This window comes from Capricornis sumatraensis, chromosome 20, assembly GCF_032405125.1.
Source record: "Capricornis sumatraensis isolate serow.1 chromosome 20, serow.2, whole genome shotgun sequence".
In the NCBI taxonomy this organism is placed as follows: Eukaryota; Metazoa; Chordata; class Mammalia; order Artiodactyla; family Bovidae; genus Capricornis; species Capricornis sumatraensis.
This window is the reverse complement of record NC_091088.1, coordinates 45,522,199-45,547,579: the sequence shown is the minus strand read 5'-3', so window position 1 is coordinate 45,547,579 and position 25,381 is coordinate 45,522,199. Positions and strand designations below refer to the sequence as shown.

At 39.0% G+C, this 25,381-nt stretch overlaps 1 protein-coding gene across 1 annotated transcript in view; it reads right to left on the bottom strand.

The window, feature by feature from the left end:
* The window catches only part of LOC138095922 (hydrocephalus-inducing protein homolog), a 152,891-nt gene that overhangs the window by 32,128 nt on the left and 95,382 nt on the right, over window positions 1-25,381 (bottom strand). Inside the window, exons 10-13 of the mRNA XM_068991891.1 lie at window positions 21,454-21,572; window positions 16,739-16,962; window positions 7,804-7,871; window positions 749-984 (exon numbers count right to left, since the gene is read on the bottom strand). Of these exons, the coding sequence (XP_068847992.1) occupies window positions 749-984; window positions 7,804-7,871; window positions 16,739-16,962; window positions 21,454-21,572 (647 nt within the window). The remainder of the gene's footprint in view (window positions 1-748; window positions 985-7,803; window positions 7,872-16,738; window positions 16,963-21,453; window positions 21,573-25,381) is intronic.

Below are 25,381 nucleotides of genomic sequence, written 5' to 3'. Positions count from 1 at the left end.
TCACAGCTGAATTAAATATTGAAAGATAATGACTAAAGAGAATATTATCACCTTAGCTATGAAGTCATTTTTTTTTTCTTTTCCAGAAAAGAAAAAATCATTTAAATTTAGCAGCCTTCAGTGTTGCTAGACCTAACTGCATCAAGAAGCAAAAGTAAGTGATGGGAGACAGCGAGAACCTTTCTCAGTTAGCTTTGGAACAATTCTGCTGCTGGCACTGAGGCCATAAGCCAAGCATCACACTGTGGACCTTAAAGCACTGCTGGGAACATCACGTCCACATTCACCAGGAAGCTCAGATTCAGGTTAAAAATTTGAATAAACTGGATATCATCTGGGGCATAAACCTGGATACTTACTAGCATAAATGATTTGAGTCTAATGGAGGACCTGATTGTCAATGAGCCCTTAAATATTTTTATATTAGTATTGATGAGTGAATTATTAGGCACAGAGCAGTGATTTCAGCAGAAATTGCTAAAATCCACTGCTCTGACACAGGCAATGCATTCAGACTGATGGAAACCTCCTGAAGCAGTGTCAGTTCTTTGGCCCAATCTATTTGTATCTGGTTTCTTTTGCCACAGTAGTTTACTTCCTTGTAGAAATAGACCCACTTTTCCATGTGAATTAGAGGCACTCCCTCTCATTGACACTGGGGATATAAAGCAAACGCTAGATGTGGTCTCAGTATCTATTTGACAGTTCAGCTGTATGACTACATGTGCTGGAAGGCTGAGCACTTTACCCTGATAGCAGCAAATCCCTGGGAGCGAATGGTGCTGCAGCTGGGGGTTATGGTGAATTCTTTTGGTCTTATTACAGGTAATTCATCCTTGTTCCAAAATGGTTTTTGGTTGTCTGAATACTGCTCACAACTTAAAATGCTTTGCTGGCCAACGCCATCCCCAGGGACACGCAGTTTGAAGGTCATGGGGACCAAGGAGGTATTATTGAGGGAACATATCAAGGTATGAGGAAACCCTGGAAAACAAAATATAAGGTGAGAAATAAATGCCCTATGATAGCTTCCCTTTAACTTCAACCTCCCCTCTCAGTGCCAAACCTCTTAAATGAATTGGACAGGCAGTTCACCACTGCTATTTATTTCCAACCCTTCCCAGTATTATTTTCAGTTGCACAACCAATAAATACATTTCACTCATTCATTCAATGAGTACTTATTATGTACTTACTATGTAACAACAATAGACATTAAACAAACCACTCTGTCATCATCCAGACCCCTCTCCAGAGGCAGTCTCTATAATCAGTTCGTTGAGTAATCTTCTAGAAGCACATTGTGCATTTGATTTTTACATAGAAATACAATTTCCCCCAAAGAATAGCAGTATATTTGCTCTTTGTATCTGCTGGTGTGTGAAAGGAGAAGCCCACGCAGTTTTGCTTGCTGTGTGACCCAGAGCCTGCCAACACATTATGTAATTCATCCTAGACTTGTCTGAGGCTCTTGCTCTTAGGGTGGATGACACAAAATCGAATAATAGCCTCTCCTGAGAGAGACTTTACGGTCTGCTTTTGAGCTGGCCAAAGCTTTCACCTCCCTGAGACGAAACTGCTTTTCAGTGTTATTTCTAGCCCTCCTACATTCAGTTCAGGGAGACTCGTGCTCCTTCCCTAAGAGCTGTGGCTCCTCCTTGCCTGGCAAGCAATAAACCAAACTCTGATTTTGGATTCCCTGGGTGGTCATTGTATCTGCTACCATTTTCAGAACAAGAATGATCTAAAACCACAAGAGAATAAACATGCATATTTCTACGGGATGTAAACACTTCTCTTTCTATGTTGAAACCTACTGTGATAAAATACAACTGGTCTCCTGGAGTAACTGCTGCAGTACTGCTGGGGATATTTTGAACTGATCTACTTCTCCCTGTCCAAGCCTTTGTCTACACATTAGGACTATTGGAAGAAGCACATCCACGTCTCCCTTATAATTTCGCACCTCCTTGGAAGAGACATTTTATGGAAGAATTGTGTGATTAAGGGTACTTGAAATATTATTCTTGGAAATTCCAGAGATACTGCTAGAAAGTCATTTTCACAATCATATAATTGCTTCATCTGACTTCTCTGAACTTTTTCAAAATGACTCTTAAAACTACAGATTCTTCCTTATTTTACCTTATCATTTATAGGATAAACACTCTTCAAATTTATGGTGTAATTTGGAAGTGGATCCTATAAAGGTTCACATGTATCTTTCCAAACCACTGCCCAGACTATGTTCCTGAATCTGTAAGTTTTTCTGAGAATAAAGTCAATTAAAACCTTCCAGCTAGAACAATTCCTTGTACAACTACTTGTAATAACCTGTATTGCTTGTGTAGAAGCCCCCAAAAAGAGGATATTGCTTTATTAAAGATCAAACATTCATTAATACAAATGTTATTCCTAGGTTTCTGGCTGCATCAAATCTGAATTACTATTCTATTGTCCATCTGAATGCAAGTACTTTACATCTAACACATTTAAAAAAATCAACATCTATGTGCCTTTTCTTCAAATAATTAACAACACACTTGGCCAGAATGCCTCAAAGACTCAAAGAGACACCTTCATGTCTCTCCCAGTACTTAAATAATTATTTAAAAGATTGCAGTCTTAGGAGGTTTGATTCTCATTCAAGATGTGCATTTTCATCTGACCTAGAAAGCCCCGAAGAAGAAACTTAAGGAAACTAGGGGCAAAAGATCACAAGGCTGCAAAAGGAAAATTTTCAGTTCTGACAGCTGGAGATCATAAGTGGAAATCTGCTAAAATAAACTTTCAGAAATCAGTGACCTTCAGCAATAGATTGCTATTCTAAGATCCTCAGAAGCAGCAGACTCTACATGAAGTTGAAAGATTCTGCTCGTGAGTGACAGAACAAGATTTTGCAACATAGCTGGTATTACTGAGTTTCACACTTTACCTTGTATACTTTCGTTCTTATCATTCTGCCATATTATTCTCTATTGCTACCTTAAGATCATATTAATCCTTAATCCTTCTGATATCTGCTGTTGTGTTTCCCTTTACTGCTAATGATCCCTTACTCAAATCTAGGCTTTGCTTATGCCTACTATAATCTCTTCTGCCAATCTTTCTAAGAACTTCCTATGATCACGACAATTAAGCTTTGCCCATAATGCTCTACTTTACACCTTCCTAAAGTTAACTTAAATACTTCTCCTTGAGTAAAATACTGCTAGTTCATACTAGGCCATGTGTATCTTTTGATGCTTATATGTATTTATCCCAACAACTCTGCCCTCAAACCCGAACTTCTCTGTCTAAATTATCTAATGGTCAAGTCCACTGAGAACCCAGAGCCTTCCAAATTTCTTATTCTCATTCAGCAAGTTCTTGTACCTCCTGAAAAATAGTGACTTTGCACATACTTGTCCTGCCCCATTTGCTCTATCGCCTGGCATACCACTGATGATTTGGTCCATTTCATTCCTTGATCAATCTGAGGAGTTATCAATGCCCCAGTATTCCTTCAGGGACAGTCACTACCCAAATTCTATGATTTAACTCTCTCAATACTGTAGTGTTTGTCAAACTAATTAATTATTAGATATGTCATCCAGCATCCAATCCTACCATCACAATCTCGAGCAGTTCAGTTCAGTCACTCAGTCATGTCGGACTCTTTGCGACTCCATGGACTGCAGCATGCCAGGCCTCCCTGTCCATCACCAACTCCCAGCTTACCCAAACTCATCTCCATTGAGTAGGCGATGCCATCCAATCATCTCATCCTCTGTCGTTGCCTTCTCCCGCCTTCAGCCTTTCCCAGCACCAGGGTCTTTTCCAATGAGTCAGCTCTTCGCATCAGGTGAACAAAGTATTGGAGTTTCAGCTTCAACATCAGTCCTTCCAATGAACACCCAGGACTGATCTTTAGGCTGGACTGGTTAGATCTCATTGCAGTCCAAGGGGCTCTCAAGAGTCTTCTCCAACACCACAGTTCAAAAGTATCAATTCTTCAGTGCTCAGCTTTCTTTATAGTCCAACTCTCACATCCATATATGATTACTGGAAAAACCATACCCTTGTGACTAGATGGACATTACAGCAAAATAATATCTCTGCTTTTTAATATGCTATCTAATTTGGTCATAGCTTTTCTTCCAAGGAGCAAGCGTCTTTTAATTTCATAGCTGCAGTCACCATCTGCAGTGATTTTGGAGCCCCCCAAAATAAAGTCTGACACTGTTTCCACTGTTTCCCCATCTATTTCCCATGAAGTGATGGGACCAGATGCCATGATCTTAGTTTTCTGAATGTTGAGTTTAGGCAACGTTTTCACCACTCTCCTCTTTCACTTTCATCAAGAGGCTCTTTAGTTCTTTTTCTCTTTCTGCTGTAAGGGTGGGGTCATCTGCATATCTGAGGTTATTGATATTTCTCCTAGCAATCTTGATTCCAGCTTGTGCTTCATCCAGCCTGGCATTTCACATGATGTACTCTGCATATAAGTTAAATAAGTAGGGTGACAATATACAGCCTTGACATACTCCTTTTCCTATTTGGAACCAGTCTGTTGTTCCATGTCCAGTTCTAACTGTTGCTTCTTGACTTGCACACAGATTTCTCAAGAGGCAGGTCAGGTGGTCTGGTATTCCCATCTCTTTCAGAATTTTCCACAGTTTGTTGTGATCCACACAGTCAAAGGCTTTGGCATAGTCAATAAAGCAGAAATAGATGTTCTTTTGGAACTCTTTTGCTTTTTCGATGATCCAGCAGATATTGGCAATTTGATCTCTGGTTCCTCTGCCTTTTCTAAAGCCAGCTTGAACATCTGGAAGTTGACAGTTCATGTATTGCTGAAGCTTGGCTTGGAGAATTTTGAGCATTACTTTACTAGCATGTGAGATGAGTGTAACTGTGCAGTAGTTTGAACATTCTTTGGCATTGCCTTTCTTTGGGATTGGAATGAAGACTGATCTTTTCCAGTCTTGTGGCCACTGCTGAGTTTTCCAAATTTGCTGGCATATTGAGTGCAGCACGCTCACAGCATCATCTTTTAGGATTTGAAATAGCTCAACTGGAATTCATCCCCTCCACTAGCTTTGTTTGTAGTGATGCTTTCCAAGGCCCACTTGACTTCACATTCCAGGATGTCTGGCTCTAGGTGAGTGATCACACCATCGTGATTATCTGGGTCATGAAGATCTTTTTTGTACAATTCTTCTGTGTATTCTTGCCATCTCTTCTTAAGATCTTCTGCTTCTGTTAGGTCCATACCATTCCTGTCTTTTATTGAGCCCATCTTTGCATGAAACGTTCCCTTGGTATCTCTAACTTTCTTCAAGAGAGCTCTAGTCTTTCCCATTCTATTGTTTTCCTCTATTTCTTTGCACTGATCACTGAGGAAGGCTTTCTTATCTCTCCTTGCTATAGCCATACTTTAAATATTTTAGATGCCAACCAATAGTACTATTACCTCTTACCCACTTTATGGTAATTACACTGTCCTAATATCATCAGTACCAGCAGACCCTGTGATGCCAAATCTAGATCTTTATCTGTAACCAAGTAAATGCCATGTCTCCACCACTAGTCCGTAACTGATGCCTCTTCAAGAATGGGCCTTAGTGCCCATAAGGGGATGATATTATCAACTTCAGTTACCCTAATGTACTACCCAGCCCTACTACAATCCCTGCAGACCTTGCTTAACTCCACACAATATATCTGTCATCCAGAAATAATTTAAGAAGTCCTCCAATGTCTGGCTGGCTTCTGTAACAGTTCTTTTCTCTCTTGCATCTGGAACTACCAATGTACACCTCGATTAGTCTTTCATCCCTGAGCCAGTAACATGCTTTATTTTCTCTCTCTCATCAAAGCCCTACCTGCATAGGTGGGGTAATAATTAGAGAGCTTCAAATAAATAATTCTCCAATGAACCATGTTTCCTTGTGGTAGGAGGCCAATCTACCTGGAGAAATACATGATACCTGGTATTGGAGTCATGAAGACTCTAGTTCCAATTCTGGAATTTGAAAATATTATCACAAGATAATTTTGAAAGACTGTTACAAAACTGTTCCTAACTTTGGTCATTACAGTGCAGAATCCAGAAGCACAGAAAAGTAGCTTAAATTCACTGACCCAAGTGTTATGAAAATCAAACAGCCTTAGATTTCCTGTTGGCAAGAAAAAAGAGTATGCTATTGTTAACCTTTCTTGTCATAACAGAGAGAAGATTAAGGAATCTGTCTCCAAACTCAAAGAAAAGGCAACTTGGGTTTCGAAGGTGGACTCAGGAGAGAAAGTTCTCAGATCTCAGACTTGGGTAGCCTTGGGTCTGTAGCATCGTCTAGCCTCTCACATCACAAGGGTCTCGCTTCTGTATCGCCTCTTATTGTGCCTCTATCAGTTACCCTTCACCGTTACCCTTCAAGTTGTAGGTCACTTTTATTTTCCTTCAAAGGAGTCTATCATTCAAATATGCCCTACAGATTTGTAAACATCTCTCTAGCCATTTTCACATGCTACATGAAGAGTCATTCAACTTCATTTATGTAAACTTTCTTACGGTATGTGCCTTACCCAATATAACATAGGTCAGGGTGGGAGCATTGTATAAATACATGTGCTCTGAATTTTCAAAAACTTTTACAACACCCACATGTTAAAGCAATTTATAAAGGCATTACGATTTTTCTTAAGAACTATTTTTCCCCAAGTTAGATGGGCCAACTTGAAATGAAGTAAAAGAATTAAAAGTCAAAATGGAAACCAATAGAGCAAAATGGAAATAATTAAGGAATAAAGATTCAGACTATGGTTTCTCAATTAAAAAAAAAAATTATCACCTCCTAAAAAGAACCTTTGTGATAAACTAATTTCATATCATCAAATCAGTTAATTAAACATGATTTAAATTAGACTCAATTCTCTCCAACAAGAGAAATAAATACCAAGGAAAAAGATTCTGTTGGGTAGGGTGGACCTTTGGACACAAACCATTGTTATATCTAAGTTTTCTCAACCCCTAGGAATCAATTTTTGCTTCTCTAGGTGCAACTGTCAACACCCAAGTTGACAAAATATGATTTAGATAGATCTCAATTGAAACACTAATTCTGCTACTGCTGTGTGACCTTTGGGAGTTATTTAACTATTCCAGTGCTCAGGTCTTCTATCTTTAAAATGGGGACCTTAAAGAGAGCCTCCCCCTAGGATTGCTAAAGTGTTTAAATGTCATATTTCATATTATTACTTAGAAGCAATTGGAATACAAGAAAGAACCAATTAATAAGTAAATTTGCTTCCACTGTTGTTATCATTTGTATTATTAGGGAAGTTCAGATGGGAGAAAATGAGTCAGGGAAGCAAGTGAGTAAAAAGTCTATACAAAAATAAAGAAGAGTCTTCAATTTGAAGTGATAAAACACCTGACTTAAACCATCATTGAGTTCACTTTAAATTTGAGAGCATCTCTGTTGACAGGCTGTGTAGCCAAAGTGGCAAGTCAAAATCTGCATAAAAAGAGTGTTCAGAATGTTCAGATAGTGGAGTGAAACATAAAGCATTCTGTTGTTCTATTGCAGGAAGTGGGGTGGACACTCATGGCCTGACAACTACCAGTGTCCAGCACATGGCTAAAATGTTCACCTAAAAACTAGGAAATGGCACCAAAGTGCTAGAGAGGAAGAATCATTCTAGAACCTCTTAGCTATAGCCCCCACAAAATGGTAAGAGAAATTCTTTGTAAATCTCCCTCCCACGTAGAGGGAAAAGGAATTTTTCTTGATATCTAATCTAAAATGGAAAAGTACTCACCAAAGGAAACATCACCAAAATGCAGAGCAGGAACATTAAAATGGAAGGTAGGTCCAATGACACAGCCTCTGGAAGTAAGAATATGCATTGAGGGAATGGACAGAGAACCCAGTGAATTCAAGGTAACAATCAAGAAGTGGGGAGAGAGTGAGCACTGACAACCATAATTTGGCATTTAATCAATTACAGCAGCATCTAGGACTCACAGAAACTGTGAGATGATGGTCAATCACAATGGTTCTTAAAATTCCTTTACAACTCTCAAACCTTTGGGTTTTAGCAAATGATGTTATGGTTAACTTACCACCATATTCCTACCAGTGATGAGGCCGAGAAGACACATCACTGAACTAATGGCACAAAATGTTAATGTGGATGAGATACACAACATGAAAAGTTATTAACTCAGACAAGAAAAAATTATAGGTCTAATCCAGGTACAGACATCAAGGACTATCAATGATACCAGCATTCCTTGGCCCACACTTTTATAAATCTGTTTTAACCCAGTTCCTACCACCAACTAGCTGTGATCTTGGTCAACCACTTTACCTCTGCAGGTCTCAGTTCTTTTCCTAACACAGAAGAGAGAAGATGGGAATAGGTGGGCTTCAGGGACTCTTTAGCTATTGATTTTCTGTTTCCCTCTCATGCAAGGCTCTTGGATCTTGGAGTGATGCTCTAGCTTAAAATAAATAACAGAGATTCCATAGCTTCTAGCTGACTTCAGGTGTGGTAGATAGTATAATGGTCCCCAAAGATGTCTATGTGCTAACAACCCCCAAAATCTATGAATACACTAGGTTATATGGCAAACAGTAGTTAAGGTATCAGAAGGAATTGAAATTGCTAATTAACTGAACTTAAAATAAGGAAACTGGGCTCACCAGGTGATGCAACTGGTAAAGAACCTGCCTACCAATGTAAGAGATACAAGAGATGTAAGAGATGCGGGTTCAGCCTCTAGGTCAGGAAGATCCCCTGGAGGAGGGCATGGCAATCCACTCCAGTATTCTTGCATGGAGAACCCCATGGACTGAGGAGCCTGGAGGGCTACAATCCATAGGGTTGCAGAGAGTTGGACATGACATAAGTGACTTAGCAGGCATGCATGCAAGATATGCACATTAGCCTGAATTATCTAGTGGGTTCAATGTAATCACTGGGGTCTTTAAAATCAGAACATGGAGGCAGAAGACAAGGTAGGAGCGAGGCAATGTGAGAAGGACCCGGCCAGCTTTTGCTAGGTTTGAAGATGGAGGAGGGAGACCATGAGCTAAAGACTGGGCAGCATCAAGGAGCCGAACAAGGTTAGGAAACGAATGCTCCCCGAGAGCTACTATAAACAAACACAGCCCTGGCCAATACTTTGATTTTAGCTCAGTAAGACCTGTGTTGGACTTAGAATAATATATGTGTATTGCTTTAAGCTACTGAGTTTGTGGTTAATTTGTTACAGCAGCAATAGAAAACTAATATATCAGGTATTTGCTTATTCTTGCCTTTTCCCATGGTCCATGTCCCTAAAATCTCTAGACCAAAGGTAAGAACTGAAAAAATTCCCCATTTGTGTGCCAGGCTTTCAAAAGTTAGAGACACACAAATACCAGAAATCCCACTAAGCCTGAGTCTTCTAATCCACCCAGACCCAGATGTTTGGTCATGTAGGTGTGTCATACCACGCTGAATGCACCTGGTGCCCCAGTGATACTTCCGGCTGCTAGAGATCTGGCTATAATATGTTGAGACGCTCCTGCAAGCCTGGGAGGAGAGATGACAACAAAGACTCAGTGCAGGAAGTTTCGATTCTAAAAGCCTTTCCCAGGACCATCTATTCTATTTCATGTTAATAATCCAAAGTGGTTTCAAAAGGAGCCGCTGGTACTCAGGAGGAATTAGGATCCAGCTGAGAATGAAGTCAAATGAGCCTACAGATTAGATACTTGACTTGTAAAAAAAAGTTTTGGGGAGGCCAAAGTAACAAATAGATCAAAAGTGTCTGCGGTGCACAAAAGCATAAAGAAATAGGAAAGAAGATCACAAAATTGCACAATGCAGTCGTTTAATCAGTGAAGCAGAAAAAAACCAGAGTTAAATTGCATTTGTTCAAAGGCACATGTAACTAAGGGAACGGCAGCTGAATACCAGCTGGGCTTAGACACTGTCACATCCATTCAAACAGGGATTCTGAATATTAGGACAGTCTCTGCCAAGATGGTACCCAACACCAATGCAGTGGTCTCTTAAGATTAGAATTTTAAAGACTAAGAGATAGAGTGATTGAATTATTACGATGTGATGTAAAACAGACTAAATGAAAAATATGCTACAGTTAAACTTCATAAAGTCACATACGTAAAAATAGGAGAGTACAAAATTGCTTATAGGTAATTTTAAAAAATCACTTCAATTTTACAGTGTTGTTTATCCAACCACTTTAAGCACTATGTCATGCAGCTGGAGAAATAAACAGAAATAGAAAAAAATTCAGCAATAGTTTTGATAACTTTCAAGGTATACCAGCAAAAATTATGTGGTATTGAGGAAAGAAGATTACCTGACTGTAAAAGAATAAGAAATAAAATTTCAGATCCACAATGTAAACTTTATAGAGACTTCCTGGGCTATAAGGCCCAAGAGAGTATCCCTGGCAAAGTCATAAGTAAAATGAGTATTACTGTGTGGAACAAAAAAATAAATAATAAATTATACACCTATTTCAACCTTTATCATTAGACATTTATCTGTGACACCAGATATTTACCAAGTTTTCAAAATTACTGTTTGCAGTATGACATGCTAGAACAATTCTGGACAAATGCAATTTAGACAAGAATATTTCTCTTAGCAATTTGTAATTAGTTTTAGGATGAAATAAACATTCCACAGTCAGATTTTCCTTTCCTTTGCAAGAAACAAGGAGTGTACATGCAAAAAAAAAAAAAGAAGCATGGGAGCTGGTATGAATGGTAAGGTCCAGAGACTTAAAAGACCTAACCTTCACAGAATACCTGGAGTATTAACTAGCCCAAACTTACTTGTGAGAAGGTTCCTAGAAGATTTCTAAACTCTGTTATTCACAGTGGAAAACCCAGGTACATTCTGATCTATTCAGACATTGCTGCTGCTGCTGCTGCTGCTGCTGCTAAGTCACTTCAGTCATGTCTGACTCTGTGCGACCCCATAGACGGCAGCCCACCAGGCTCCTCTGTCCCTGGGATTCTCCAGGCAAGAACACTGGAGTGGGTTGCCATTTCCTTCTCCAATGCATGAAAGTGAAAAGTGAAAGTGAAGTCGCTCAGTTGTGTCTGACTCTTTGAGACTCCACGGACTACAGCCCACCAGGCTCCTCCGTCCATGGGATTCTCCAGGAGAGTGCTGGAGTGGGGTGCCAGTGCCTTCTCCTAGTGACATGCAACACTACACAGTGCATGCTTGGGATCTTTAGGAGAAGAGAGGAGAGATTTAAAAAATTCACCCATGAAATGACAGAACTATTATTCAATATTACAGGCTCTTGGAAATTAAAAAAAAAAACAGCCTCATTCAAATAAAATTCATATGCTATAAAATCACCCATTTAACAGGTACCATGTTGCAGCAGGTACATCCTTCTTTCTTTTCTCATTTCTTTTTATGGTCTCAATAACATTCCATTGTGTGAATAGACCACGTTTTATTTATCCATTCATCAGCTGGGAGACATCTGGATTATTTCCACCTTTTGGCTACTAAGAATAATGCAGTGTTAAACATTCACAAGCAAGTTTTTGTGTGGATTTCAATTTTCATTTTTCTTGGGTAGGTATCTAGGAATGGATTGCTAAATTATAAGGTAATTCAAAGCCTACCTCTTCAAAAATCTGTCAGGCTGTTCCAAAGTGGCTGCAAATTTTACATTCCCACCATCAGTGTATGAGGCTTCTTATTTCTCTACATTCTCTACCACACTTGCTATTTTCTATTTTTAAGTTATAGCCATCCACACAGGTATGAAGTTGTATCTCAATGTGGTTTCTATTTGCATCTCCTTGATGATTAATGATGCTGAGAGTCTATTCATATGGTATTAGTTATGGTACTAGTTTTTTAGAGAAAAGTCTGCTCAGAGGGTTTGCCCATTTTTAACTGGGTTGTCTTTTTGTTATTGAGTGTTAGTGTTCTGTATATATCTCAGGCAGATGCCTCTTTTCAGATATATGACTTACAAATATTTTTTCCCATTTTGTAGTTTGCTTTTTTCATTTTCTTAATAGTGTCCTTTGAAGCACAAAATTTAAAAATTCTGATGAAGTCTAATTTACTTACTTTTCCTTTGATTGCTTATACTTAGGTGTCATATTTAAGAAATCTTTGCCTAATCCAAAGTCATGCATATTTGCACCTATGTTTTATTTTAAAAGTTTTATAATTTAGTTGTTACATTGAGGTCTTTGGTCTATGTGTGTGTTAGTTGCTCAGTCATGTCCGACTCTTTTGTGACCCCATGGACTATACCCCTCCAGGCTCCTCTGTCCATGGGATTATCTGAGTAAGAATACTGGGGTGGGTTGCCATTCCCTTCTCCAGGGTATCTTCTTGACCCAGGGATTGAACCCAGGTCTCCTGCATTGCAGGCAGATTCTTTACTGTCTGAGCCACCAGAGAAGTCCATATTAATTCTGTATATGGTGTGAGATGGAGGGGGGTTCCATGGAGTTTTATTCTTTTAAATGTAGATATCCAGATGCTCTAGCATCATTTGTTGAAAATACTACCCTTTTCCCCATTGAATTTTCTTGATACTCTTGATAAAGATGAACTGACCACAACCATATGAATTTATTTTTGGAATCTCAATTCTGTGCCATTGATCTACATGTTTATCTTAATACAAGTATAACACATTCTTGATTACTGCATCAAAACTGTAGTATGTTTTGAAATGGGATATAGAAGTTCTCCAAATTTAGGGTTTTTTAAAAATTATTTTGGCTATTCTGGATTTCTTGCCTTTCCATATAAACTTTAATATCAGCTCATCAATTACTGCAAAAAGGACAGCTGGAATTTTGATAGAATCATGTTGAATCTATACATCACTTTGTCAAATCTTGCCATCTTAGGTTAATATTAAGTCTTCTAATCTATGTCACTTATTTAGGTCTTCTTTTAAATTCATTTTGATGAGGTTTTGTAGTTTTCAATGTGCAAGTCTAACACTTTTTTTTGTTACATTTATTCCCAACTAAACCTATATGCAGGTCAGGAAGCAACAGTTAGAACTGGACATGGAACAACAGACTGGTTCCAAATAGGAAAAGGAGTCCGTCAAGGCTGTATATTGTCGCCCTGCTTATTTAACTTATATGCAGAGTACATCATGAGAAATGCCAGGCTGGATGAAGCACAAGCTGGAATCAAGATTGCTGGGAGAAATATCAATAACCTCAGATATGCAGATGACACCATCCTTATGGCAGAAAGTGAAGAGGAACTAAAAAGCCTCTTGATGAAAGTGAAAGAGGAGAGTGAAAAAGTTTGATTAAAGCTCAACATTCAGAAAACTAAGATCATGGCATCCAGTCCCATCACTTCATGGCAAATAGATGGGGAAACAGTGGAAACAGTGTCAGACTTTATATTTTTTGGCTCCAAAATCACTGCACATGGTGATTGCAGCCATGAAATTAAAAGATGCTTACTCCTTGGAAGGAAAGTTATGACCAACCTAGATAGCATATTCAAAAGCAGAGACATTACTTTGCCAACTAAGGTCCATCTAGTCAAGGCTATGGTTTTTCCTTTGGTCATGTATGGATATGAGAGTTGGACTGTGAAGAAAGCTGAGTGCCGAAGAATTGATGCTTTTGAACTGTGGTGTTGGAGAAGACTCTTGAGAGCCCCTTGGACTGCAAGGAGATCCAACCAGTCCATCCTAAAGGAGATAAGTCCTGGGTGTTCACTGGAAGGACTGATTCTGAGGCTGAAACTCCAGCACTTTGGCCACCTCATGCACAGAGCTGACTCATTGGAAAAGACCCTGATGCTGGGAGGGATTGGGGGCAGGAGAAGGGGATGACAGAGGATGAGATGGCTGGATAGCATCACTGACTCATGAGTTTGGGTAAACTCCAGGAGTTGGTGATGGACAGGGTGGCCTGGCATGCTGCGATTCATGGGGTCACAAGGAGTCAGACACGACTGAGCGACTGCACTGAACTGAACTGATATCATTCTTTTAACTACTGTAAGAGGAATTTTCTTAATTTTATTTTTGAATTTTCATTGCTACTCTCCAGAAATACAATTGATTTTTGTATATGAGCCTATATTGTGTAATTTTTTTGAACTCAATTGCTAGTTCTATAGCTTTTTGGTGGAATCCTTAGAATATTCTACATATAAAATCACATCATCTGCAAAGAGAGATAGTTTTACTTCTTCCTTTCCAATCTGAAAGTCTTTTATTTCTTTTTCTTGCCTAATTGCCTTGGATAGAACTTTCAATACAATGTTAAACAAAAACAACTTTCAGTTTTATTTTTTCTCTATTGTTTTTCTTTTTTATTTCATTAATTTCCACTCTGATCTTTATTATTTCCTTCCTTGTGCTTGCTTTGGATTTAGTTAGCTCTTCTTTTTCAAGTTTCATAAGGTAGAAATTTAGGTTATTGATTTGAGATCTTTCTTCTTTTTAAATACAGGCACTCACAGCTATCAATTTCCCTCAAAGCACTACTTTTACCACATCTCATAAGTTTTGGTACTCTGTTCTGCTTTCATTTATCTCAAAGTATTTTGTAATTTCTTTCTTTGACCTATTGGTAATTTAGGAGTGTTTTTTAATTTCCACATATTTGTAAATTCTCTACATTTTCTTCCACTTTTGATTTTTCATTTTATTCCTTTCTAGTTGAAGAACACACTCTGCATGACTCAAATTAGTTAAAATTTATTGAGAGTTGCTTTATGGCTTCATGCATGGTCTATTCTGGAAAACGCTCCAAGTGTACCCATTGGGTGGCGAGTTCTACAGGTGTCTGTTAGGTCTAGTTGGTTTACGGTATTATTCAACTCTTCTATTAAGATATTCTGGCGAGCTGTTCTATCCATTATTGAAAGTAGGGTAGTGACATCTCCATTTATTACTGTCAATTACCTATTTCTCTCTTCCATTATGTAAGCTTCTGCTTCATGTATTTTTGCGCTCTGTTGTTAAGTGTGTCTATATTTATTTCCTCATAGTTCTGTGGGCTGGAAGTCCAAGATCAACATGTTGGCAGGGTTGCTTTCTTATGAGGAACTTTCTCTTTCGCTCACAAATGGGTACCTTCTTCCTGTGTCTTCCCACAGTCTTTTCCTATTTGTGTATCTGTCCTAATGTCCTCTTCTGACAAGGACATCATTCATATTAGATTAAGGCCCAGTCATATGACCTCATTTTTCCTTAATTAGTTCTTTAAAAGTTTTATCTCCAAGTGCAGTCACATCGTAAAGTACTGGGTGTTAGGACTTCAACATATGAATTTTGAGAGAATGTAATTCACCCTATAACAGAGATAATTAGGTGAAAGAATTGAGAAGAAATGGTAATCACCTTCGGGTCAATCTTAAGATTCTACATTTTCAGTAGATATCTTAAGATCAGTAAGTTTTTCTAGGATCATTCAAGCCTCAGAAATGTGCCTGTCTCTTTTCTATGTCATCTCTAGACCCCAAGGGAGATACCTCAGCTGTAGATGGAGTGAGGTCCTGCTAGGCTACTGCTGCTGCTAGGTCACTTCAGTCGTGTCCAACTCTGTGCAGCCCCATAGACTGCAGCCCACCAGGTTCCCCTGTCCCTGGGATTCTACAGGTAAGAACACTGGAGTGGGTTGCCATTTCCTTCTCCAAGGCATGAAAGTGAAAAGTGAAAGTGAAGTCACTCAGTCGTGTCCGACTCTTAGTTACCCCATGGACTGCAGCCTACCAGGCTCCTCTGTCCATGGGATTTTCCAGGCAAGGGTACTGGAGTGGGGTGCCATTGCCTTCTTCCTGCTAGGCTACTGAGCCAAAATAAGAGAGACTATCGACTAATTAACAACCTGTTGCTGTAGGAATCCAAATGGAATCTGCAATCTATTCTGAAGACATGAACTTCTAAGGCACCAGGAACCAAAGTTATAGGTCTGCCAATGGGCTGGTCACAGAAAACTTCTTCTTAAAACCTGAAGACAAAGAGAGCAGCCAGGGAAGGCATCAAAAGATGTCTAGCACCAAAGTTGCAAGTGTCTAGCGCTGACTGACTGATACTGTGAGTAGACTTTTACAATTCCTGGCGGCATTAGGCATAAGACCATTCAAATAATTTCCTTAAAATAAAAACAAAAGATGGGGGAAAAACAAAAGATGAAAGTTTAGAGAAACTATTAATAGGGTAACAGCCAAAGCTTAGTCATAGAAGATGATTTTATCCAGGTGTTAGTAACTTACTTTCCCTAAACATACTAAAACAGAGAGAGTAAGCAGAAACTAATTTAAGTCTTTATTTCATAAGGCTGTAATTTAAAGAAAAACTAGATTCCAAAAGGGCAACTGCATCCATGTTACAAGAAGTTATACATGTCTACTACAGAAACACTGGTAGAAATTTAAAACACCCTTGCATATTGACGTATTCATATCAACAAAGACAGATATGGATATTCAAGACATGATCTAGTTCTGGTTTTTAAAATAATTTTATGAGAGGATTTTATTTTTACATTTTATGTTTGTGCCTGGATGTTAAAAAGTAATCAGTAGGGAGTCATATTGTTATTTTCAGATAGGTATCAATAGTGTTATTAACAAAAAATAAACACTCTGTCAACCTAGTAATTCTCCATTAATGTGTGAAGTGATCTAGTTTTGAAGTTTAAGAAAGCAGTAGGTAAAAACTTCAGTTTCCATATTACTTGTAGAAGCAACTTACCTAATGGTCAATTTCACAGGCTCAGGTGACCCATTCACATTGACCAGGAACTCTTCTTCAAAGTGCCCTAGGATGGCAGAACTGAAGGAGATCTGGACAGCCTGGACTCCGCTTGGTTTGATGATGCCTTCTCTGGGACTGAAAACAAAGCAGGCCCCCAGAGGTGAAACTGGAGGGGTCACATTGAAGAGGGCATCAATGCTGCCTTTGTTGGATAGCACTGCCTGTATCAAAAAGACAAGAATGAAAAAAGTAGGCAACGGGACTCTGATTTATTTTCATATAAGCACCAACACAGAGACAGCTGCAGGAAGACAGCTCCAAAGAAAAACTTCAGGGGAAAAATGAACGGTGTTCTGTTTAAAGACAGGAGTCCCAAGCCAGAAAATAATTTTGTGTTTTTATCTCCTCTTTAAAATGGAGTTAGTCATATGTATTATACTTATGCTATAAAGACTGATCATAATCACATCTACTGAAAGAAGAACCTTAAAATACCTTTTATTCTATCCATGAAATTATCAAGGGAAGGTAGGTCTTTCTCTTATACACATGAGAAGGCTGGGATTAAGTGGCATGCTGGAAAGTAAAAATCAAGTCAGAATAGAGGAGCAAGAACTATCTAGGCCTATCTTTATAATGTAGCTTGAATATTGTGGATGAGATATAATTGTGGATTCCAGATTGCAAAGATTCTCTTTGTTGCACCATTAGATTTCATTCTATTGTGATATTTTCATCTCAAACTCTAATGGAGGGATAACTGTTTGGGGATGCTTATGCAAGCTACTGTTTTACTACAGAGAAGTTTTATTCCTATATATCAGTTTCTGGAACCAATTTGCCCATAGTTGATTGCACACTCGGTATGTGTGCAGAAAGCTCATGCTTGGCACGTAGAGGCCTCTACGCTGGCTCTGGCTACTGCTCCTGCTGCCACGTGCCACAGGTGCTGCCGTGAACCTGTAGTATTGCCACACAGTCCTACTCCTGGACTTCTAGAACACAGTCTCCATTCCTTGCCAATGTTTACACCTGAACAAGTGAACAGCCATTCTCTCTATGTAGAAAGTGCCCTCAACCTACACTCAAACACGAGGCAAAAAAAAGAGGAGATAATGAAGAGAGCTTCAAAAAGGTATGTGAGGCATGTCAGGAACTAAGCAAGCCACGAGAGAATTTCCAAAAGAGGTTGAATGTGGACAGAGGTCAAGGAGAATAAGCTTTGAGAAAATGCTACAGATATTTTATTTTTAATCAGGCCATCCCTGCCCTCAAAGAAGAAAGTAATTCCAAAAGAGCGTGATTGTGGAATCCAGAGTACAAATGTTTAGGGAGTGTGCAGGTGCAGAGGAAATAGTGGTTGACTGTTCCAGATGGCTGTTTTGACAATATTAGTGGTAAAAGAGAAAATGGGGATGGCAAAGCTGTAGGAAGGTATGGTAGAGGAGATCTAGTCTATTTATATTATTAAATGAGATAATGCACTCCAGGCCCAGACTAGATGTTTGATGTTGTAATAAGAAAAGGGGACTAGGTAACCAAGGTAATAGGGTTAGGTGGGTGTAGGGGGTCCACTAGATTAGGTTGCCTCCTGAGGAGCAGAGAAGAAGGAATCAAGAGCGTGAGTAGGATAGAGACAGAAGCTCTTGCAAAGGAAGAAACTGCCCCCGCCAAGAGAAGATGGATAATTCACCAAAAGATACCTGTTACTTGATGTTACTCATTTATTTCCCATTTCCCTTGTTCTAAGTTCCTTGGTCATAGGAACCACATTTTATTCTTTACTCCTTTTAAAAAGACCATGTAGAAAAGTGATTATGACCATGGTCTCAGAAGTCAAATGCCTGGGTTCAAATCCCAGCTTTTCCACTGACTTTATAAGCTGTATGATTGTGTAGAACCTGCTTAGCGTCTCTGTGCCTATTTCCCTACCTGTAAAATATAATACTACTAACTTCTCAGATTGCTATGAAAATGAAATTTATTAACTTACTTTTAGACTAGTGAGTGGCAATGAGTGTTCACAAAGGACAGTGATTGATATTTATATACCCATTGTTAAGCCGAATGGGTTTAAGATTTATCTGTGCTTAAGATGCAACTGATATGTATTTGAAGTGGTAACTTGAAGGCAGCTCAAAGATACTGGTGGTAACTTGAAGGACCATTGTTCTCCTCTCTGAGCTGGTGCAAGGACTGCCTTTTCTGTTGTCTTACTCAGATTTTCTATATGGGGCCAACTCAATTTTAAAGAATATGCATTTCATTCTTCTCCCCCCGACAAATCAGAAACTATTTATGTATAGGGAATCCAGGAAATTGTTTGGCAGCACAATTCTGACATCTTCTGTTTACTAGTAATGCTCTTACCCTGTAGTCCAACTCCTTGGAGAGGGGGAAATTTATAGAAGAACTTCACCTCTCATCTGTTACACTGGGGAACAGTGTATACTCTTGGGGATTATTCTTTATGTATCTGCTAAGCTCAGCAATGACTAAGAGCAATAGCTAGTTATTCAAATTTGTCTCAAGTAGGTAATGTAATAAATTGAAACAGAGATGCAATGAGGCATCAGCATTAAATACGCAGTGTGTGCAAAATATTCCTATAAGAAGCACCTTACCATGACCTTCTCTGGCCATTGCACAGTTCTCAAAACTGTCCAGTCTAATGCTACACTTCATTTAACACATATTTAGCTGGCTGTGGTTTGTTACTGTTCAAATGTGGGAGGGTGGGAAGTGATGGGCTCAAATACACTTCTCTTAAAATTTGTAAGAAATTATTATTATATTCAGGCAAACCCTATCCATTTTGCATCAGAACTAAATGCTCTTTTTTGCTGTAGCATCTATAAGACACAGTCTGTAAGGTATAAGTAGAATTTATTCTGGATAAATTACAGGCAGAATATCAACTCAATAAGAATTCATACCCGTTTCCCTCTAAGTGACTATTTTTTTCAGAATGCAATACAGCACAATGCAACATGGTGGGTGTGCACTTTTCATTTTATGATAGTCATGCCACTGATCACTTCACTTAAAGTGTGCTCTTAGGTATATTCCGCATCAACATGACATTAACATCTCTATTTACCTTTCAAATCATCCCATTTGGGCTATCCTTAACTCTGATGAATGTGATGACAAGTGACACAGCACGAAGCTCTCTACATCAGCTGGGCACTTACCTTCCATGCCAAGTTAGGCTGGGCTGAGAGGTGAGTTGCCTGTAGACTGGATTTGTCCACAATGAGATGCCAAGAGACGGACAAGCCAGCCAAGGGCCTTCTCTTCCCCCAGGATGTAGGGCCCTAGTCACTCACTGCTCACTAACATTTCCAAGCTATGTGACCTTGCCAAGTTACTTAACAAATGTGGCAGAGTCAAGTTGGCTGCTCACTGGACCTATATCCTCTTCTTCCTGTGCCTACAGCTAGACTACATTTCCCAGTCACCCTTGCAGCCACAGACCCTAATAGAATGTGATACGTGCCACTGCTGGTGCTGCCTCCTATAGAAACCTCTTGCGCGCATCCCTCCATGCTTTTTCTTCTACTGTCAGTGTGATACACGTGAGACCGCAATCTTGCAAGTCACATGTGAGGGGTAAGGGGGGCCAGAGCCATGAGATAGAAGGAGGCTGAGTTCCTGATCCTCCACCGGAGGAGAGCCCTCTGCTGATGAGCAAGCTTGTCTGGGACTCTATGTTAGGAACAAAATAGCTATGTGATTGTATTTGTTTGTTATAGTATGTAGCATTACCTTATCTACCTTCCTCAGCTATAAAATGGGAACAGTCATTGTATCTACTTCATATGGGTTTTGTGAGGACCAAGAGAACTAATACATGTGTGGTCCACACACCTGATGGGCGAGAATGTTGAATTAATTGCTATGCCTCATATTTCTCATTTATAAAATAGGTACATAAAAATTGGAAATGACACACGCATATGTAGGCATGTACACATAATAAAGCATGGAACCTGGTGCCTGTTTGTCTCTCACTAAATGAAGGCTTTCGTTTTTACATCTATAGACATGGAAACACAATTTAGGAGTCTTTCTACAATAACCTTTCTAGGTTATAGTTCTATATAGTGTAAACAAATGTCCTAGACAAGAATTTAATGATGAAGTGACACTGCAGTAATTTTGATCCTCATGAACCCATGGGAACACCATGGAAAAAAATCATTTTCTATTTAATTGGAAAGATAACACAGGGAGATTGCTTCCAGGAATCAGGATGATTGGTTTTTAAATCAGAGAAAATTAAATTAAAATTTTAAATTAGAGAAAACTCTGAAGTGTGAAAACAGCTATCCTCATTAGGACATTCTGGAAAATGTAAAAGGTCCTCCATTCTCTGATCTGTAGAATTTATGTCGTCAGAGAACAAGAATTAAACAGATAGGGAGACGTATAATATTTATGGTGTTCCCCCTTTGCAATTCATAAAATGATGCAAATTCATAAAATTATGAATTTGATGCCTTTTGTAAAGTTAGAAGGGCTGAAAGGGATGGAAAAAGTTGCTTCCTTCAGTAAGACTGGACGGAGGAAGAGGAGTTTGATCATTTGGGGTCCAAACAGATGTAACAGTAAAAAATATGATGGCAAAAATTTCCTACCAATAAAAACACATAAAATCAAACAAAAACAGCACATACTTTTGAGTCTCAATGAACAATCCTAATGTTTACCTCGTAACAATGTACAGATCCAATAAAAACTTTTCCAATATCCAGCAACTCAAAGTTGAAATGAATCTTTGGTCCCATTCCTTCCCCTTTGATTCGGAGAGGCAGACGGATCTCTCGACCTGTAAAAACAACTCAGATTTTATTACCCTAAATGATGCTCTATTACCCTAGATCACCCACAACTTCTTATTAGCAAAAACAGTCATGATTATTGCAACAGCTCCCTGCAATGAACTGAGGGAATGTAATTTAACCAATGCTAAATAATTAGCTTATCTTTGAGAAACAAAAATACTATTACTTTCTTAACTTTAGAGAACAGCTTATATTGCAAGTGAGACTGAACTTATAGCAGAAAAAAAATTTTTTTTAATTTAACCCAATATCTTAACTGTATCCTTAAATTTCTTATAAAGGAAAATAATATCTCTAAATCAAAGAGAAATGGTCTCTAAAACATGACCATAAGATGAGAGTCGACATGGGGCTCCAAGAGACTTGTTCACACTGATCTTTCCTAGATTTAGGAGGAGCCAGGGCATTAACAGATCTGAGTCCAGGAGTCTAATCTGACCCTCACTTTGCACCTTCTTTCATGTAGAGGAAATGGAATCCAGACTTTATTTTCTTGGGCTCCAAAATCAATGCAGATGGTGATGGCAGCCATGAAATTAAAAGATGCTTGCTCCCTGGGAAGAAAGCTATGACCAACCCAGACAGCATATTAAAAAGCAGAGACATTCCTTTGCCTACAAAGGTCCATCTAGTCAAAGCTATGGTTTTTCCAGTAGTCATGTATGGATGTGAGAGTTGGACCATAAAGAAGGCTGAGTGCTGAATTGATGCTTTTGTACTGTGGCGTTGGAGAAGACTGTTGAGAGCCCCTTGGACTGCAAGGAGATCAAACCAGTTAATCCTAAATAAAATCAGTCCTGAATATTCACTGGCAGGACTAATGCTGAAGCTGAAACTCCAGTACTTTGGCCACCTGATGTGAAGAACTGACTCACTGGAAAAGACCCTGATGCTGGGAAAGATTTAAGGTGGGAGGAGAAGGGGATGACTGAGGATGAGATGGTTGGATGGCATCACTGACTCAATGGGCATGAGTTTGAGGAAGCTCCGGGAGTTGGTGATGGACAGGGATGCCTGGCATGCTGCAGTCCATGGGGTTGCAAAGAAGTTGGACATGACTGAGCGACTGAACTGAACTGACTGAATACATCTGGAACATTTTTACATATCATCACCTACAGGTGTACTAAATACTTTTAACCAGTCCCTTCTGTGGATATTTAAGTGGTTTCCAACGTCTCATTCCAACATATAGTATAATTAATGTCACTGAATACATTTATGATCAGTTTCCTGTATATTTTCTTTAAGCACTTTGAAGACATCAAGCTATTCTTTCTTGTCTTCTAACATTTCTATTGAGAATTCAGTTGACTGTCTTATTGCTCATTTGAGATAATATGTCTTTTCTATGACCACTTTAAGATTTTCTTTGTTTTTCTGCAGTTTGACTGTGACATTCTTGTAGTTAGGATTTATCCTTTGTGAGATTTACTGCATTTCTTGAATCTATGGATAAATATCTTTCAATAATTCGGAGAATTTTAAAGTCATTATCTCTTCAAATACTGCTTATGCTCCATTTTCCCATTTCTTTATACACACACACACACACACACACACACACACACACACACACACACAAGCTTTTTGCCCCATTCCCCTCAGTTATTATGCTCTTTTCTGCATTATGTCCTCACATGCTTTAGTGTACTGGTTATTTTATTTAATTTCCAGTTTACAAAATCTACCTCTGGCTGTACCTAACAGGCTATTAAATTCATCTACTGAGTTCTTAATTTGTCATCATAGCTTTTCAGTGCAAGACTTCCTATTGGATTTTTTGTAGTTCCCAGGCCTCTGGCTCAATGTTTTCAGTGAGAACATTTAAAAAAATCTGTGTCTGAAAAATTCTATTACTTGGCTCTCTATAGGTTTGCTCTCACCGTTTATCTTAATATTCCATCAGATTGTATTATCTCCTTATATACTTGGTTATTTTTGATGGAGGGCTGGCTGGTCAGTGTACATAAGAAAATGTAGATATAATCTGAAACCCTATTAAGATGTTATCTTCCTCCAGGAACTGGGTGGTAACTAGGGGATATTAGTGATCCCAGATAACCAAATCTAACCACTGGCAGCAAGAGTCTGTGACAGAATTAAGCCCTGCACCAAATCACTGAGGTGACTATTTTCTCCGTTCTACCAAGAAGGGTATGTAGTGAGGACCATCCTACAAACAGAAGAGAAGTTAAATTTCTCATATATAAAAGATACCTTAGAACATTCAGTTCAGTTCAGTTCAGTTCAGTTGCTCAGTCGTGTCCGACTCTTTGCAACCCCATGAACCGCAGCATGCCAGGCCTCCCTGTCCATCATCAAGTCCTGGAGTCTACCCAAACCCATGTCCATTGTGTTGGTGATGCCATCCAACCATCTCATCATCTGTTGTCGCCATCTCCTCCTACCCTCAATCTTTCCCAGCATCACGGTCTGGCACAAAGACAGAAATATAGATCAATGGAACAAAATAGAAAGCCCAGCGATAAATCCACACACATATGGACACCTTATCTTTGACAAAGGAGGCAAGAATATACAATGGAGTAAAGACAATCTCTTTAACAAGTGGTGCTGGGAAAACTGGTGAACCACTTGTAAAAGAATGAAACTAGATCACTTTCTAACACCACACACAAAAATAAACTCAAAATGGATTAAAGATCTAAATGTAAGACCAGAAACTATAAAACTCCTAGAGGAGAACATAGGCAAAACACTCTCTGACATAAATCACAGCAGGATCCTCTATGATCCACCTCCCAGAATTCTGGAAATAAAAGCAAAAATAAACAAATGGGATCTAGTTAAAATTAAAAGCTTCTGCACAACAAAGAAAAATATAAGCAAGGTGAAAAGACAGCCTTCTGAATGGGAGAAAATAATAGCAAATGAAGCAACTGACAAACAACTAATCTCAAAAATATGCAAGCAACTTATGCAGCTCAATTCCAGAAAAATAAACGGCCCAATCAAAAAATGGGCTAAAGAACTAAAGAGACATTTCTCCAAAGAAGACATACGGATGGCTAACAAACACATGAAAAGATGCTCAACATCACTCATTATTAGAGAAATGCAAATCAAAACCACAATGAGGTTCACACCAGTCAGAATGTCTGCGATCCAAAAGTCTGCAAGCAATAAATGCTGGAGAGGGTGTGGAGAAAAGGGAACCCTCCTACACTGTTGGTGGGAATGCAAACTAGTACAGCCACTATGGAGAACAGTGTGGAGATTCCTTTAAAAATTGCCAATAGAACTGCCTTATGACCCAGCAATCCCACTGCTGGGCATACACACCAGGAAACCAGAATTGAAAGAGACACATGAACCCCAATGTTCATCGTAGCACTGTTTATAATAGCCAGGACATGGAAACAACCTAGATGTCCATCAGCAGATGAATGGATAAGAAAGCTGTGGTACATCTACACAATGGAGTATTACTCAGCCATTAAAAAGAATACATTTGAATCAGTTCTAATGAGATGGATGAAACTGGAGCCGATTATACAGAGTGAAGTAAGCCAGGAAGAAAAACACCAATATAGTAACTAACACATATATATGGAATTTAGAAAGATGGTAATGATGACCCTGTATGCAAGACAGCAAAAGAGACACAGATGTATAGAGTGGACTTTTGGACTCAGAAGGAGAGGGAGAGGGTGGGATGATTTGGGAGAATGGCATTGAAACATGTATACTATCATGTAAGAAATGAATTGCCAGTCTATGTCCGATGCAGGATACAGCATGCTTGGGGCTGGTGCACGGGGATGACCCA